At 42.8% G+C, this 14,076-nt stretch overlaps 1 protein-coding gene across 2 annotated transcripts in view; it reads left to right on the forward strand.

Moving 5' to 3' along the window:
• SCFD1 (sec1 family domain containing 1) overlaps positions 1-14,076 on the forward strand; it is a 112,773-nt gene that overhangs the window by 31,425 nt on the left and 67,272 nt on the right. For both annotated transcript variants that reach the window (XM_019551915.1, XM_019551916.1), the window contains exons 11-14: positions 3,312-3,451; positions 5,342-5,432; positions 6,281-6,354; positions 9,796-9,877. In XM_019551915.1, the coding sequence (XP_019407460.1) occupies positions 3,312-3,451; positions 5,342-5,432; positions 6,281-6,354; positions 9,796-9,877 (387 nt within the window). The remainder of the gene's footprint in view (positions 1-3,311; positions 3,452-5,341; positions 5,433-6,280; positions 6,355-9,795; positions 9,878-14,076) is intronic.

The raw sequence follows: 14,076 nt of genomic DNA on the forward strand, positions 1-14,076 counted from the left end.
GGCAACATTTATGATTATTAACTATGCTAATATGCTGTGTATCCTGCCATGTACCCCCTGCTCTCATTTTTCTGGCATGCCGGCACTCTGGCACCTTCCAAGGTAGACATTCTGGGCTTTATCAGCACTCCAGCCAAAAAAATGTTGCTTACCCCTGTTCTTTTCATGGGACTCTAGACCTCCCTTTTAACCAACCCTAACCACAACCTATCTCTGACGAAGATGTATATTGTCCTGATTATACTAGTGAAGCCTACTCCCCTTAGCAGCCATTGTGGTCAGGGATTCACTTAGCAGACCCCCTTTTGGCCTTAATTATTCCCTCCACCAGCTAACAATCCACAGCTGCTTAATCAATCGACTCAGCGTCAAAGGTACAGACTAATGTCTACCTGAGTCCAAAAGTCCATACGCCGGTGCCTTACTTCACTGACATAGAAACATGTCCTTCCCCAACAGGGGACCCTTTAGAGCCGTGGCCTTCACATGCCCTGGTCATGCTGCAGGAGGCTTCTTTAATATTCCATCTGGCCCCCCAGCAACCCTCAGTCCTTAGTCTTGGGCCTAATTAAATACTCTGGGGCTTCCAGCTGCCCCTCCTCTTTCAGTGTGTGTGGGGCCTGGGTGTAGGGACCTGCTCTAGGCTGGCCTCTGACCTCCAGGTCTAATCCTAACCCCTGGGAGGTGAGTAGTGTCCCAACGCCTGAGTCTTCCACCCAGGATCCCCCTGACCTCAAATCTGCCACATCTCCAGCTGTCCACCTGGAGTCACTGGTGCCTGCTCTGGTGTCTTCAGTCTGTCGGATTCTATGATTGGTGCTCATTGAAGCGCCACACCCTTTGGACTGGGCTGACTGCTCTGCTTCAGCGGCCAGCTGCTCCCTGTCTGGGAACTGTTCAGCCTTCCCCTTCTGCTGCCCACTGCTGCCTCTGCCCCTCTCGGAGGCCAGAAGTACTTTTTCTCCCTGCCAGCCCAGAGCCTCGCGTTGCTCTGGAAGCACCGCAGCACTCTTGCACACCAGTGGCAGGCAGTTGCCTGTGCCATGGTAAGTCCAAGATGCTGGCTGTCACCCTCTCTCTCTGTCTTCTCACCCATAGGTTACAGCCTCTCTGCAGACACCCTAGCTTCTTTAAGAGAGAGAGATTTCTTCAAATGATTGCTCTCGTGCACATCTTCATGTATGTGCACAAACACATCAAGCCCTTTTTTGTGTTAGCTGTATGTTTAGGGTGTGCCATTAGACTGCTGTCCTTCCTAGTTCTCTATGTGTACAAGCTCTGAGGGAAGTAGGCACTTTCTGCTCCTCAATTTTCCTCAGCCACCTTGGCTAAAGAAAGAACACTTACAGGCTTGTGCTTTCACCTTGCAAGGTGCCCAAATCCTTTATTTGAAGTGTTGCTTCTCAGCTATTGTTCATATCACTTTTACTTCTTTCTCTCATTTTTATTGTATAAGAAGAAACAGGAAGAAATAACAGCTAAGGAGAGGTCTTGTTAGGGTTTGGTATCCTTTAGCTTTTCCCTTATTTTTCCAGCCCCATGTAGTCGCACCATTTTAAGGGCTCCCTTCCCCCGTGAATTCTCTCTTTTCTTTGGGTGGAGCAGTTAGGATTTTATTATTGTTATGGTTTCTCCCTAGTCCAGAATTTAAGATATCTGGTCTTGTGGCAGTGCTATATCTGCATCTTATAGGCACACAATATGCATATGCTGCCTAGAATAATTCCATGTTCTTGGGATATACTCTGTTAGGCCCTTTACATTTTAAGCTTGAAAGGTGTGCAAAACTTGGTTTCAGAGGTATCTCAATAGTAAATCTGTGGCATCTATCTATGAACCAGGGACAAAAGAGTTAGCTAGACACCTGCATCCTGCAGCACTGGTGGAGGCCCCACCATTCAGCTCAGATGCATAGTTTCCTTGAAAGCACGGTCTTAGTTTTCCAGTGTTTTGCTGGTTCCCAACCCAGGTGCTTTAGGGCTGAGAACCTGAGCAAAGCATCTGTTTCCTGAGATGTATCCTGTAAATATGAGTGATACTTTTTCATGTGGTCCAGTCTCTTGCTTACATGATGGAAGGCTCCACTCAACATGTACAAAAGGAATTTGTTTTCTCCCCGCTTATCTACCCCTGACAACTGATACTGCTTCCTTATTAGGGTACAGTTGTCCATGTCAACACTTCCAGGCAAAGAGTCTCTGGAAATTGCAAAGTTCTGGTTCAGTGGGTGTGTCTACACATGCAATTAATGCAAGGCAGTACATTCCAGAGGAGTTTGAGTTAGAGTAAATTACTCCAGGGTGCAGTGTCTGTATGTGCACCCAGGACAGCATTAATTTGAGCTTGGGCAGAGCAGGCCCATGCTCTCAGGGGAGCAGGAGGGTGGTGGAGGGCAGCAGCAGGGCTGGCTCGGGCACAAGGGAGCTGAAAGTACAGAGCTGTGTGGCTAGGTGGCAGGCAAGAGTCTGGCCCCCTGCTGGCTGGGCTGACTAGGCACAATTTACACCTGTGGTCAGCATCTAAACATGCATTTAATTGCAGCAAATTACCCTGGTGTAAGATACTGTTATCCCTGGCAATGCTTATGCTAATGTAAATTAGTTTACTGTGGCCTAATCACACATGAAAATGGAGCTGCTTTACTCCACAGCTAAATGGTCTACTCCTCAGTAAAGCACGTGTGCAGATGTGGCCAGTGTGTTGGAATTTAGGATGGTACATAGAGCTTGCCATGTTCTTCCTCCACTGTATTCAGCAGATCCTGTTCAGATCCTAACAGGCAGTACTACATTGCTATTCTATAAATACATACCTGATAGCTCAAGATTCTCCCCTTTCTACACCAGAAAGTGTTTAAGTCATTTATTGCCCTTGTAGTTATGAATGTTATAAAATCAAAGTTTTTTTAGCTTTGGCTATGAATGAAGTATAGCAGACGTTGAACTCGGTTTATACCATGGTTTTTTGGTTAATAAATGCTTCTCACCACTGTACAAAGATTTAAAAAATAGCTGCTCTTGGTTATACTTGAAGTAAGTAGTAAGGAAACCATAATTTGTTTAATGGAAAAGATTAATGGCAAAATAGCCCTTTTTCAGATATTTAAGAAAGAAGATGTATGATTGAGTTAATTCAGAGAACCTTTGCAATGTTCTTTTCAATTGCAAGATCTAATGCATGGTTTTTGTTGGTTTTGAAAGATCAGACTAAATATATATGAGGTTATTTTGATTCTTAATATTTTTGACACTCAATATTGGATAAAAGTTGTAGGTATTAAATTAAAGATTATTCTCTTCATCCTCCTCTAGGATTTCCATTTAAATAGAGTGAACCTGGAAGAACCTTCAGGAATGGAAAATTCTCCAGCAGGAGCTAGACCAAAGAAAAAAAATAAAAAGTCATATGACTTAACTGCATTGGATAAATTTTGGCAAAAGCATAAAGGCAGGTAAGAGTACCAGTTGGAAAATACATATTTAAATTAGTAAGTTTGTACTGAAAATTTATCCTTAACAGGCAAGTATGTTTTTCTTAGATTTCATAGACATAGGGGCTGGAAGGGACCTTGTGAGCTCGAGGCCAGCCCCCCCGTACCCCTTGGTTACAGAGAAGCATAATTAAGTCTTAACTTTTTAATATGGGCTCTTAAATTACAACACCCTTCCTAAAGAACTCTGATAATTTCATAAAATTAGGTATGTTTGGTAAAAACTTATGTTAATATTTTTTAGAAAAGTATTTTAAATCTTGTTTGAAGTCAACAAAAAGGTTAGGAGTATTAGTTTGATAATCCAGAGAAAGTACACGAGTGACAAATTTATACAAGAATTTAATCGATGCATTTAATTACATTCAGTTTTTCATGGACCTGTGGAATAAAATTAATTTATGAAAAAAGTTTTGAATTGCATTCAGAGTTTGCTGAGGAAAATCATAGTTACTGATAGGGAGAATTGGTACAGAAAGATTAGGAAATTCTTGGTGTACCAGTGAAGAATTTTATGTTATGGAGGCTCTTGAGGAATGGAATCTATACTGATCTTAGCCTACTTAAAGAAACAACCTGCTATATAAAGTTCTGTTCCAGTTAAAATTGTTGGATTTAAAGAGGGTGTTTGATTTGATTCAGCTATTCTTATGTTAGTCAAAATTGTAAGGGGTTCAGAAGCCACGCAGTCCAGCCCCCTGTACAAATGGTTTAGGACTTGACCATTCCAGATAGATCCTTGTCAATTCTCTTTTTGGATATCCCCAATCTATCTATATTTATTTATTAGATTTATATCCCACTCCAAAATTACACATCTTTCTTAGGCAGCTTATTCCATTGCCCTGCCCTTTTTACACTTAGGAAGTTTTTCCTGGTATTTGTTCTCAAACTGCTTTTCTCTGTTTGAAATTCAGTTGTCCCATGTTCTGTTCTCTGTGGCTGAGAACAACAATTTCTCTCCCCCTTTTACTGGTGAATGTTTGTCAGTATGAAATGTAGGATGAATACATCACTATTGGTTGAATTTAATTCCTTGAGCTGTAACAGGAGCTGAAGTAAAGCCGTGGTTCTCAGCCTTTTTAGACCCAAAGCACCCCTTGGAAAATGCCACCACTTAGTTAAAACAATGACTGAAAACTATAGAAAGATACTAGAGCAATTATTTGCAACTCAGCAGAACTCAGAAAAACCACAAGAGATCAGAATGATTTTAACAGCATACATTCCTATTTGAAATCTCTAGGTTTAAATTGTAAATCATGCTTGCATACAGACCAGCACTAACGTTGTGTGCAGCACCCTTGAAAGGGTGTCAAGGCACCAATTCAGTTAGTCAGAGTCCTGTGTCTGTACCGTAGCATAGTTAGAATCAGAGTACTGTGTCTGTGCCATGGCACCCTAGTTGAGAATCACTGAGTTAGAGGAATTGCTTACCTGGAAAATCTTTATCTATTTTCCAGGTATAGAGCTTGATTTTTAGGGCTTTATAGAAACATGTGCAGCATGTTGAGGTCTGCTGAGCACCTGGACTGCTCATTTTATATACCAGTAGTCGTTCTTTCATGTGCTTTATTTTTAGTATTTGATGATTATGGAGCTATGATGCCTTTTTTCATAAACAAGATTTTTATAAACAGGATTCAATAAAGTATATCAAGTAATTCATATTTGCACTGGAAGCTTAACTATTCATTTTTAATAAGATATATAGTTTTCAGTGTTTTAGTAGTGCTGGATGGGTCATGCATTGATGTTGCAAAAGACATTTCCGCAATTATCTGAATCAGCTAGATCATCAAGGTTTACATTTGATGTTTTAACAGAACCTAATATGTAATATTGCTTTAGTCCTTTTCCAGAAGTAGCAGAGTCTGTTCAGCAAGAACTGGAATCCTACAGAGCTCAAGAAGATGAAGTCAAAAGGCTTAAAAGTATCATGGTAAGGCTTATAGAACACAGGAATCATTTCCCTGATAATCCCAGTAATCTTTATTTGCACCTGTTCCATATAAAATCTTTCTTGATAATTGGTAACCAGAATTGTCACTGCCCGTGTATGACTGCATACATTTTCCTCCTCTTGCACTGCCAAATGTACCACGTACTTAGCTTATTGTCAAATAACTCTGGAGATCTGCTGAACCCAGCCACTGATTACCTTATCAGAGCCAGCAAGGGACTATGCCAGTGTTTAAATGTACCCTGGTTCAGTATCCATGTTGCCCCTGATCAGCTGATGGCTGGCTGGCAGAGACAGTGCAGGGCTCATTTCAGCCCCAGGATGGTCCATCTGGCCACGCATTTGTTTTGAAGGTGCAACTGAAACCAGCCACAAAATTATTATATACTTAATTGCAGAATAATTTTGTAGCTGGTTTTGCTTTTTGTCACACGATTAATTTCTTAAACATGTAGCTGGTTTACACTGATGCGATTAATTAATAAATCATTTATCTTCCCAAACAAATATTAGTCTGGCATAATCCAACTTTGATAACGCTTCTATGCATTTTATTCCATTTTCTATTTTTTCCCGTTGCATTTTTATTCCATTTCTATTTTTTATTGTTCTTTCTTTCAAAATATGTTCTAAAGCCTTGTATACTACTGAGGTCAAACTAGTGGTTCTTAAATGGGTACAAAACTTTTCCTGGATTTGCACAATGAAAGTATTCACTGGGCATTGTTGTCAATGCAAAAAAAAAAAGAATAAATATACTCGCAAGTATGATTTTTCTGCCAACAATAAATGTAGCTGTAGCTTTTTGACATTAATATTTTCAACAGGGAATAGAAGGGGAGGATGATGGAGCAATAAGTATGCTTTCTGATAATACAGCTAAGTTAACTTCAGCTGTTAGGTAAGTAATTAAGCACTAGTAAGTAAAATAGCTTTTCATGTTTCCTGCTGTTTTCTGTTAATATACTCCAGTGATTTCTCAACCTTTGGAATATCTAGACTGTTAGCAGGTTGTGAAGTAGAATTTGACTAGTATGGCAAAAATATTTTACCTCAAAAATATTTTAGTCTGGAGGAAATTGTTTAAGTAACTACAGTATGATTTTCACCTCTCATGTGTGAGAGCCATTGAAACTGGATTCTTTTTAACCAGTAGTGTTTGGTGGGTTTGTCACTATATCCTAAATGCCCATGTATTCAAATGCATCAAAAGTGGAACGAGCCCAATCACCTCAGTACTGCCTTAGTGTGTTTCACTGTGGGACCCAGTACCTAGGATATCTACTTTCCATGCATGTTGCAATGAAACGTTAGGGTAATTTATTGTAGTCAGATGATCAGTGCAATTACTGAAGCTAATACCTGTAGTTTAATAGCCAGTGGCAAAATAACTTATGTTAGGAGTCCCCCATTAGTTTAGGAATTATTCCCATATTAGAGGGTTAGCTGCAATAGCTAAAATTAAATACCTGTTGCAAAGCTGCTAAACTGCTTAGTTGGTGGACATTCTTAAAAATCCAGGTACAGCACCTGAAGATCCAGCAGCATGCCAAGGCTGCTAATCCAAGCAGCAAGGGGAGCCTGAATCCAATCAATAACAGGTGTCCCAGTACCCCCAAGCTCATTAGGTCTGTCCACTACTATCACTTCTGTCTTGACTGAATTCAATCTTAGTTGGTTCACCCATATCCAATCCCCACCTATAAAAAGGCACTGCAGGACCTGAATCGGATGAGAGGGGAGGAGATGGATGCTGTCAGCATACTAATGGCACTTCACTCCAAACCTTCTGCAGTCATTCTGTCACCTGCCTTCTAAGTGAAGTCACTGCAGTCTCTATGAGTCGAATCCATGTAGACAATCACTTGAAAGAACAATTGCTTACCTTACAGCAGTGCTTCCCAAACCTTTACTCAGCATGACCCCATTTCCTCCCCATCCCAGCTCCTGGTGCTCATCCAGGAGGGCAGGGGGTGTGTCTACCCCCAGATCTGCGTGAGGTGGGGTGGGGTGGGCTGGGACTGCCAAGCTCTTCCCGGCAGGGCAGGGCAGGGTGGGTGGTGGCGGCAGCACTGGGATAGGGTTGGGGGGCCACAGCTGTTGTACGCACTAGGCATACAGCATATTAAAAATAAGCAGGATCTTTATCAGGGAATAAGGCAATATGCCACATTTATTGAGAGTACAGAAACATCAAAACATCACCTACACATTCTCGTGCGCACGCACACACAGTTCTGAAGATGCTAAGGTGTTACCAGTCTTTCAGTTGCTCAAGCCAGCTTGGTGGCCAGCTAAGCTAAGCACTAGAGGGGAGCCGAGCCTTTGTTAGACATGTATCGATGCTCCTTCATTGTTGTTATGCAGAACAGACCCAAAGCTTCTTTGTAATTGCCCATTTTTTATAATAGCTGTCTCCCGTGCATGTCTATGGACCTTGCTATGTCAGCTATGAAGTTGTTTTTCTCTTTTTCTGGTGTGTTGAGATGATTCTGGTTCTTGGGGCGGATTTTTCTTGCTCTGGGTTCTGCAGTCTTTAGTTGTGGGGACAGGGTGCTATTTTGCCATTGTTTTGCAGCCCTCAGCTTTGTCAAAACTGGAAGTTACTACGACCTTTAGCCATTGAAGAATTACAGCAGTCATAAACCTTGCTTCTTCTGCTTATCTTCATTCTTCACCTAATGCAGGTTACTTCTTCAGTTTTTTCTTAGCATAGGTCATTAAATGATAGCACACAACACACAATGCTTTTCCAGTCACTCCACACTCATTCATCCATACATTCTAAATATTATTAAAACATTCTTAGTTTACTACATATATGTGTATATATTAGCATTAGGCTGCTATAAAATGGAGTTTGGCCCAGGCTAAGTCATACAAAAGCTAAGCTAAATAGTATAACAATAAAATGACTATAATTAATATAGAATGGATGCAAGTTAGCTTAAAAAGCTAAATGATATGACAACAGAATGATTGTAAGTGGTTATTTAAAATTAAAATCAACTTTAACTTGACAGCCATCCCAGAGTTCTCTGTGGCCCCCCCAACCAGTGCCACTGCTGCTTGCCCCCAGCCCTGCCCCTCCGGAAAGAGCTTGGCGCAGCCCCAGACTGCCCTACCCCACCCCGATCTGGAGGCGCACGCCTCCCCTCTCCCCCCACATCCCCTCCGAGCGGCAGGAGCAGTGGCGGGAGCCGCCAGGTAAGAGGTGGACAAGCTGCCAAACTAGCGGCTCCCTAGCAAGTGGCACACAGTGGTGGGAGCTGCCTCCCACCTCCCTGCACCCGCCAAACAAGCCATAACTCAGTCCTGCGCCTGTCTCACCCCAGCTAGGCAATGCTTGCCCCAGCCCCTGCCCACAGCCCCTCTCCTTCACCACAGGGGGCCTTGATCTGCTGCTCCCACTCCCTTTCCTTTCCCCCTCCCTCCTCCCCTTCCACCACACCAGACTTACCAACTGCACACAGCTCTTCAAACTGCTGGGCTGGTATTGGAAATCAGTATTGGCCAGTATGCCTCCTTAAAGATTGGCTATTGGCATCAGCCCCAAAAATCTCTATCAGTGTACCCCTGCTGTTACGTGATGACACATCTAAGGACAAATTATTTAAGTAGTGTGTGAGGGTTGTTCAGCAAATAATAATTATACTTGTTTTGTTTGGATTGAATGTGAATGAAACATGGATGCAGTCAAGTAAATTTCTAGTCATTTCATATTTTATGTCAAAAAGAAGAAACTCCCTTTTGTAAAAGGATATTTTTCACAATTCTAACCACCAGAAAATATTTGTACAATTAGAGAAGACTGGACTCCTTGTATTTTTATAGATTTTATAGATTGTTATGATTTATCTTTGTTGTAAAACAACATAGGAGATAAAATTAAGCATTTTAAGTTGATGAAAACCATATTTAATACTTAGCGCTGACTGAAATATTGTCCGATTATTTAGATGCCTAAATACCAATTTAGGAGCCCAGCTTTAAAGAAAATTTTGACTTTGGCTTTGTAAATCAATAAATGGAAAGTGATCATTTTTATATGCTTTGTATAAGCACTACAAATCTTTAATATTTCTTTTCATTGCAGTTTTAAATTACTCATGTATATAATACTTATTTTTGGGTAGTTGTTGAAATGTTCCAGATATGCAACTACTTATAATATAGGTAATGTGAGTAATGAACGTTTGAACAGAAGCCTTCTGCATTTTCTGTTTCCTTTCATTTTCAAGCTTTTATCTAGTTTCACATAGTTTGTCCATTAATTACATTTAATACCCAATTCGGTCTGAATGTACAACTTAACAGGTTAGTTTGTATTTAATTTTTTCAGCTCTCTTCCAGAACTTCTTGAAAAGAAGAGACTCATTGATCTTCATACAAATGTTGCAACTGCTGTTTTGGAACATATAAAGGTACTGTTATTTATTACAAAAATTCAAATGCTCTGAAAACTTAGTCTGCCCTTTCAAACCACAGTCTATTGACACTACTTGAATCTGAAGATTTCTATCTGAACAAATTAAGGCAGATCAGACAGTCATGGCTTCCAAAACTATTACTCTGGAAAGTGTTACAATGGATGATATCATCTGCTCTTGGAAAGTACAAAACAACAACCTTTAATTTTGGTTTATGTGCATGACAGTGAATTAAATGTATCACGAAAATCTTAGGTCAGAATTGTTCACTGATTTATCTTGTTTATTTGTGATGGCTAGATGGTAGTGGTGACTGTTTAGTGTGGGAATCTATCTTCAATAATATGAAAGCTTCAGGTAAATAGATTGTCAGTATTTATTAATGACAAATATTTTCTTTTAAATATATAAAGAATTTGTTATCTCTAAAAGCAAAATTAAAAATCCCTCCTGTGAGATGTTCTGTCAGAGGAAGCCCAATTGGAGATGCTTCTGCAGAATGAAGAAATTCAGTACCAGGACACAAAAGAGGCCAAACATTTCTACTGGTGATCAGCACCCCTGCATTATTTTATACTGTCACTTAGCTGGCTTGTGCCATGTTCACATACATTTAGATCTCTCACTTGGCATTATGTTTGATGGAAAGACATCTAAGCTAGACCATATAAAATGCTGAGGGACAGGGATGTCCATTTCTGTCTGTTTTTAAGTGCAAAGTAGGGGCATGGGAGGTCTTCTGTAGCCTTCACTCCCAAGTAAATATTCTCATAGAGCTACCATGTTGTGATTGCTTTTGCTTTGTCATCTCTCTGAACTTGCGAGCCTTTTATTTGTTGCGGTACAATGATCTAGTTAGTTGAGCCTAGGCCAGAGAAAGGTGCTCCCAATCAACTTAACTTAGTGATTAAGGCATTTCCCTGGGAATGGAAATTGGAGGGAGCATTTTGGAGGAAGACAGTATCAAACTACCCAAGTGAGTGTACTTATCACAGTACTGCTTTATAAAAGGTTCATAGCATCACTACTTCTGTTCCCTACCAACTCTGTTTTGTTTTTTTTCCTGAAAGTAGCTGTGACTGCTGTGCTTTGTATGGCTCTTAGGTATTTTTAGATGTGATCTGATTAGACCCCAGATTTGTCCCCTCATGGGACTTAGGATGCCTAGTTTAGTTTGTGAATGCTGATCAGACTTAGGCATAAGAATTAAAACTGAGCCAAACAGCTCAACCAAGATGGCAGTAATTCTTGGCATACCCAGTAGTAGAATTTTAGGCACCTAAATGATTTTAGTGCTAAAAATCAGGTGTTTCTCAAGCATCTGCCATACTCTGACTTCAGTGGTTAGGCCTAATTCTTATGCATCTTATTCTTGGAATTAGATGCTTAAAATCTGCTAATACTCAATTGCAGGGGTCTCTAAGGCCATGTCCACATGAGCATGGACATTTGGTTCCCAGGAACACATAGCGGTAGCACACCTTGTGCCACCATTAGTTGTCCCCAGGAAACACCTGTGCCACACGCCCTCTGGCATGCAGCAAGTTACCCTGGGTGGGGTATGGGAGGCTGGGGCCAGCTCTGCACTGGCTCCAGCAGCCTTACCTGGGGCCCTGGGGGCCTCCCAGGGCTGCAGCAGCAGCAGTCTAGCCACTCAGAGCCTGGCTGACAACCAAAGTATGGATCCAGCCAGCCTGGTTCCGGTCTTGAGAGGCACACACTGCCACTACATGTGCTGCTCCATTTTTTTGCGCAGGTTTCTTTGACATCTGGCTATCCAAAGGTTAAAAAAAAAAAAAACACCCCACACTGCTCCCTTGCACCACGGAGAACACCTGAACGTGTGGTATGTGGTGCTGCAAATGAGTCTGTGGCATCACATACTGCATGGTTGTGCTCTTCTGGACACGGCCTCAATGCGCATAAAAGTATTCACTCTTGTGGTGGACTATGGGTTTTATTGTGATAATTCTATGTTAACTGTTTTCATGATAGAATATTGCATGACTCAGTTTACTTCAGTAGCCTGCATGCAGAGAATGAAGGGTTAAGTTCCAGGGCTGTCTGTGTGCAGGACAAAACAAAATGGACCTTTAGCATAAACAGTCTTGAATCATTTTGTTAACATACCAAATTATAGTGAGATGCTCAACACCCAGGAAATGTGCAGAGGAGATGAACATAACAATGGAAGAGCTGGCTGGGGATAAAGCAGCCTGTTAGCCCCCATCCAAAAGAGTCTGGGAACTGAGAGAAGTGGTGGAGTTGGAGAGACTGGAAAGGGAATAGCTAAATATCTTTGCGGGGTGCTAACGGCTGTGCAGGCTGGACTGGGTAGAGAGGGGAGAGAGAACTGCTGAGTGGCTGGCCTTTGCTCCAACAAATTCCTTTACTGAAGAAACTGTCTGCTTTGCTGCTTGGAACTTTGGGGTGCACTCAATCTCCCCAGCAAGAGGCAAAGTTTCTCTCTTGGGAGCAGAATTATCATATTTATCCAAATCCAAGATAACTTTAAATTTAAACAACCCTCCCCCAGTAATTACATTCCCATACATGTAATGGGGGTGGAGGTGTGGCACTGTATGTCAAGGAGCACTACACATCCTTTGCCAGCAGAATAGGGTCAGAGGAAGGGCAGGCTGAAGTGGGAGAGCGATTTGACGGTGGGGGTCTACTACAGACCCCCCCAACCAAGGGGAAGAGCTGGACCAGGAATTTTCAGGCCAGCTTGCAGAGGCACTTAAGGCAAGGGATGTAGTTGTCATGGGTGATTTTAATTACCCGGACATCTGCTGGGAGGAAGTCAGCCAGGACGGACCGTTCCAGGAGGTTCCTGGCTGAGATACAGGACCTCCATTTAATCTAGGAGGTGCATGGTCCCACCAGAGGAAACGCCCTGTTGGACCTGGTCCTGGCCACAGGCGATGACCTGGTAAGGGGCCTCCAGGTTCTTGACCACCTGGGCAATAGCAATCATCGCTTGCTGGAATTCACCATCCAGCGCAGGGTGTCAAGGGCCTGCAGCAAGACGGTAGCCCTAGACTTTAGGAGGGCCAACTTCAACAAGTTGAGGAGACTAGTGGATGAGGCGCTGGGGTCCCTGAGGGCAGGGGAACTCAGTGTCCAGGACAAGAGGTCGTTCCTTAAGGAAACAATACTCAGGGCCCAAGGGAAGTCCATCCCAACAAGAAGCAAGGGGGACAAGAGTGCCCGAAAGCCCCCCTGGCTCACCAAGAGCATCCGGGAATGCCTGCTTACCAAAAAGGTGGCGTACACCCTGTGGAAGAGGGGTGCTATCTCCAAAGAGGAGTATACCTCCTCTGCTCGGGCCTGTAGGGGGGCTGTCAGGAAAGCTAAGGCGGACATAGAGCTAGGACTAGCGTCCAAGATCAAGGATAATAAAAAGTCCTTTTTCAAATATCTAGGGAGGATGAAGAAGGCACCGGGTAATGTTGGGCCCCTGCAAAGTACGCTGGGCAATCTGGTGGTTGCACCAGAGGAGAAAGCAGAACTCTTTAACCAATTCTTCACCTCGATTTTCTTGTGCAGGGACTGGGATTTCCCCGCTGTGATGCCAGACGGACTTGAGGGGAACACCTCCAGACCTCAGGTTGGGGAGGACCGAGTTAGAGAGCTTCTGGAGGGGCTGGACATGTTCAAGTCAGCGGGTCCAGATGCTCTCCACCCCAGGGTGTTGAGGGAGCTAGCTGGGGTTATTGCAGGGCCCTTTACAAGCACTCGTGGTGCTCAGGCCAGGTGCCAGATGACTGGAAGATAGCTAACGTGGTCCCCATCTTCAAAAAAGGGAAGAGAGAGGACCCAGGTAAATATAGGCTCATCAGTCTTGCCTCAATTGTAGGAAAACTCTTTGAGAAGATCCTCAAGGAGCACATCTGTGATGGGCCGGCTTCAGGGATGATGCTCAAGGGCAACCAGCCCAATTTCATTAGGGGCAGGTCATGCCAGACCAACCTGATTGCCTTTTATGATCAAATCCCAAAGGCAGTGGATGCAGGTGTCGTCGTGGACGTAGTCTTTCTAGACTTCAGCAAGGCCTTTGACACCATCTCCCACCCCATCCTCATTAAAAAACTAGGCAACTGTGGCATTGATGCCTACACAGTCAGATGGATTGCAGATTGGCTCAAGGGTCGTACTCAGAGGGTGGTGGTGGATGGGTCATATTCGACCTG

Source organism: Crocodylus porosus, unplaced genomic scaffold, assembly GCF_001723895.1.
Source record: "Crocodylus porosus isolate Cpor-Errol unplaced genomic scaffold, CroPor_comp1, whole genome shotgun sequence".
Taxonomy (NCBI): Eukaryota; Metazoa; Chordata; order Crocodylia; family Crocodylidae; genus Crocodylus; species Crocodylus porosus.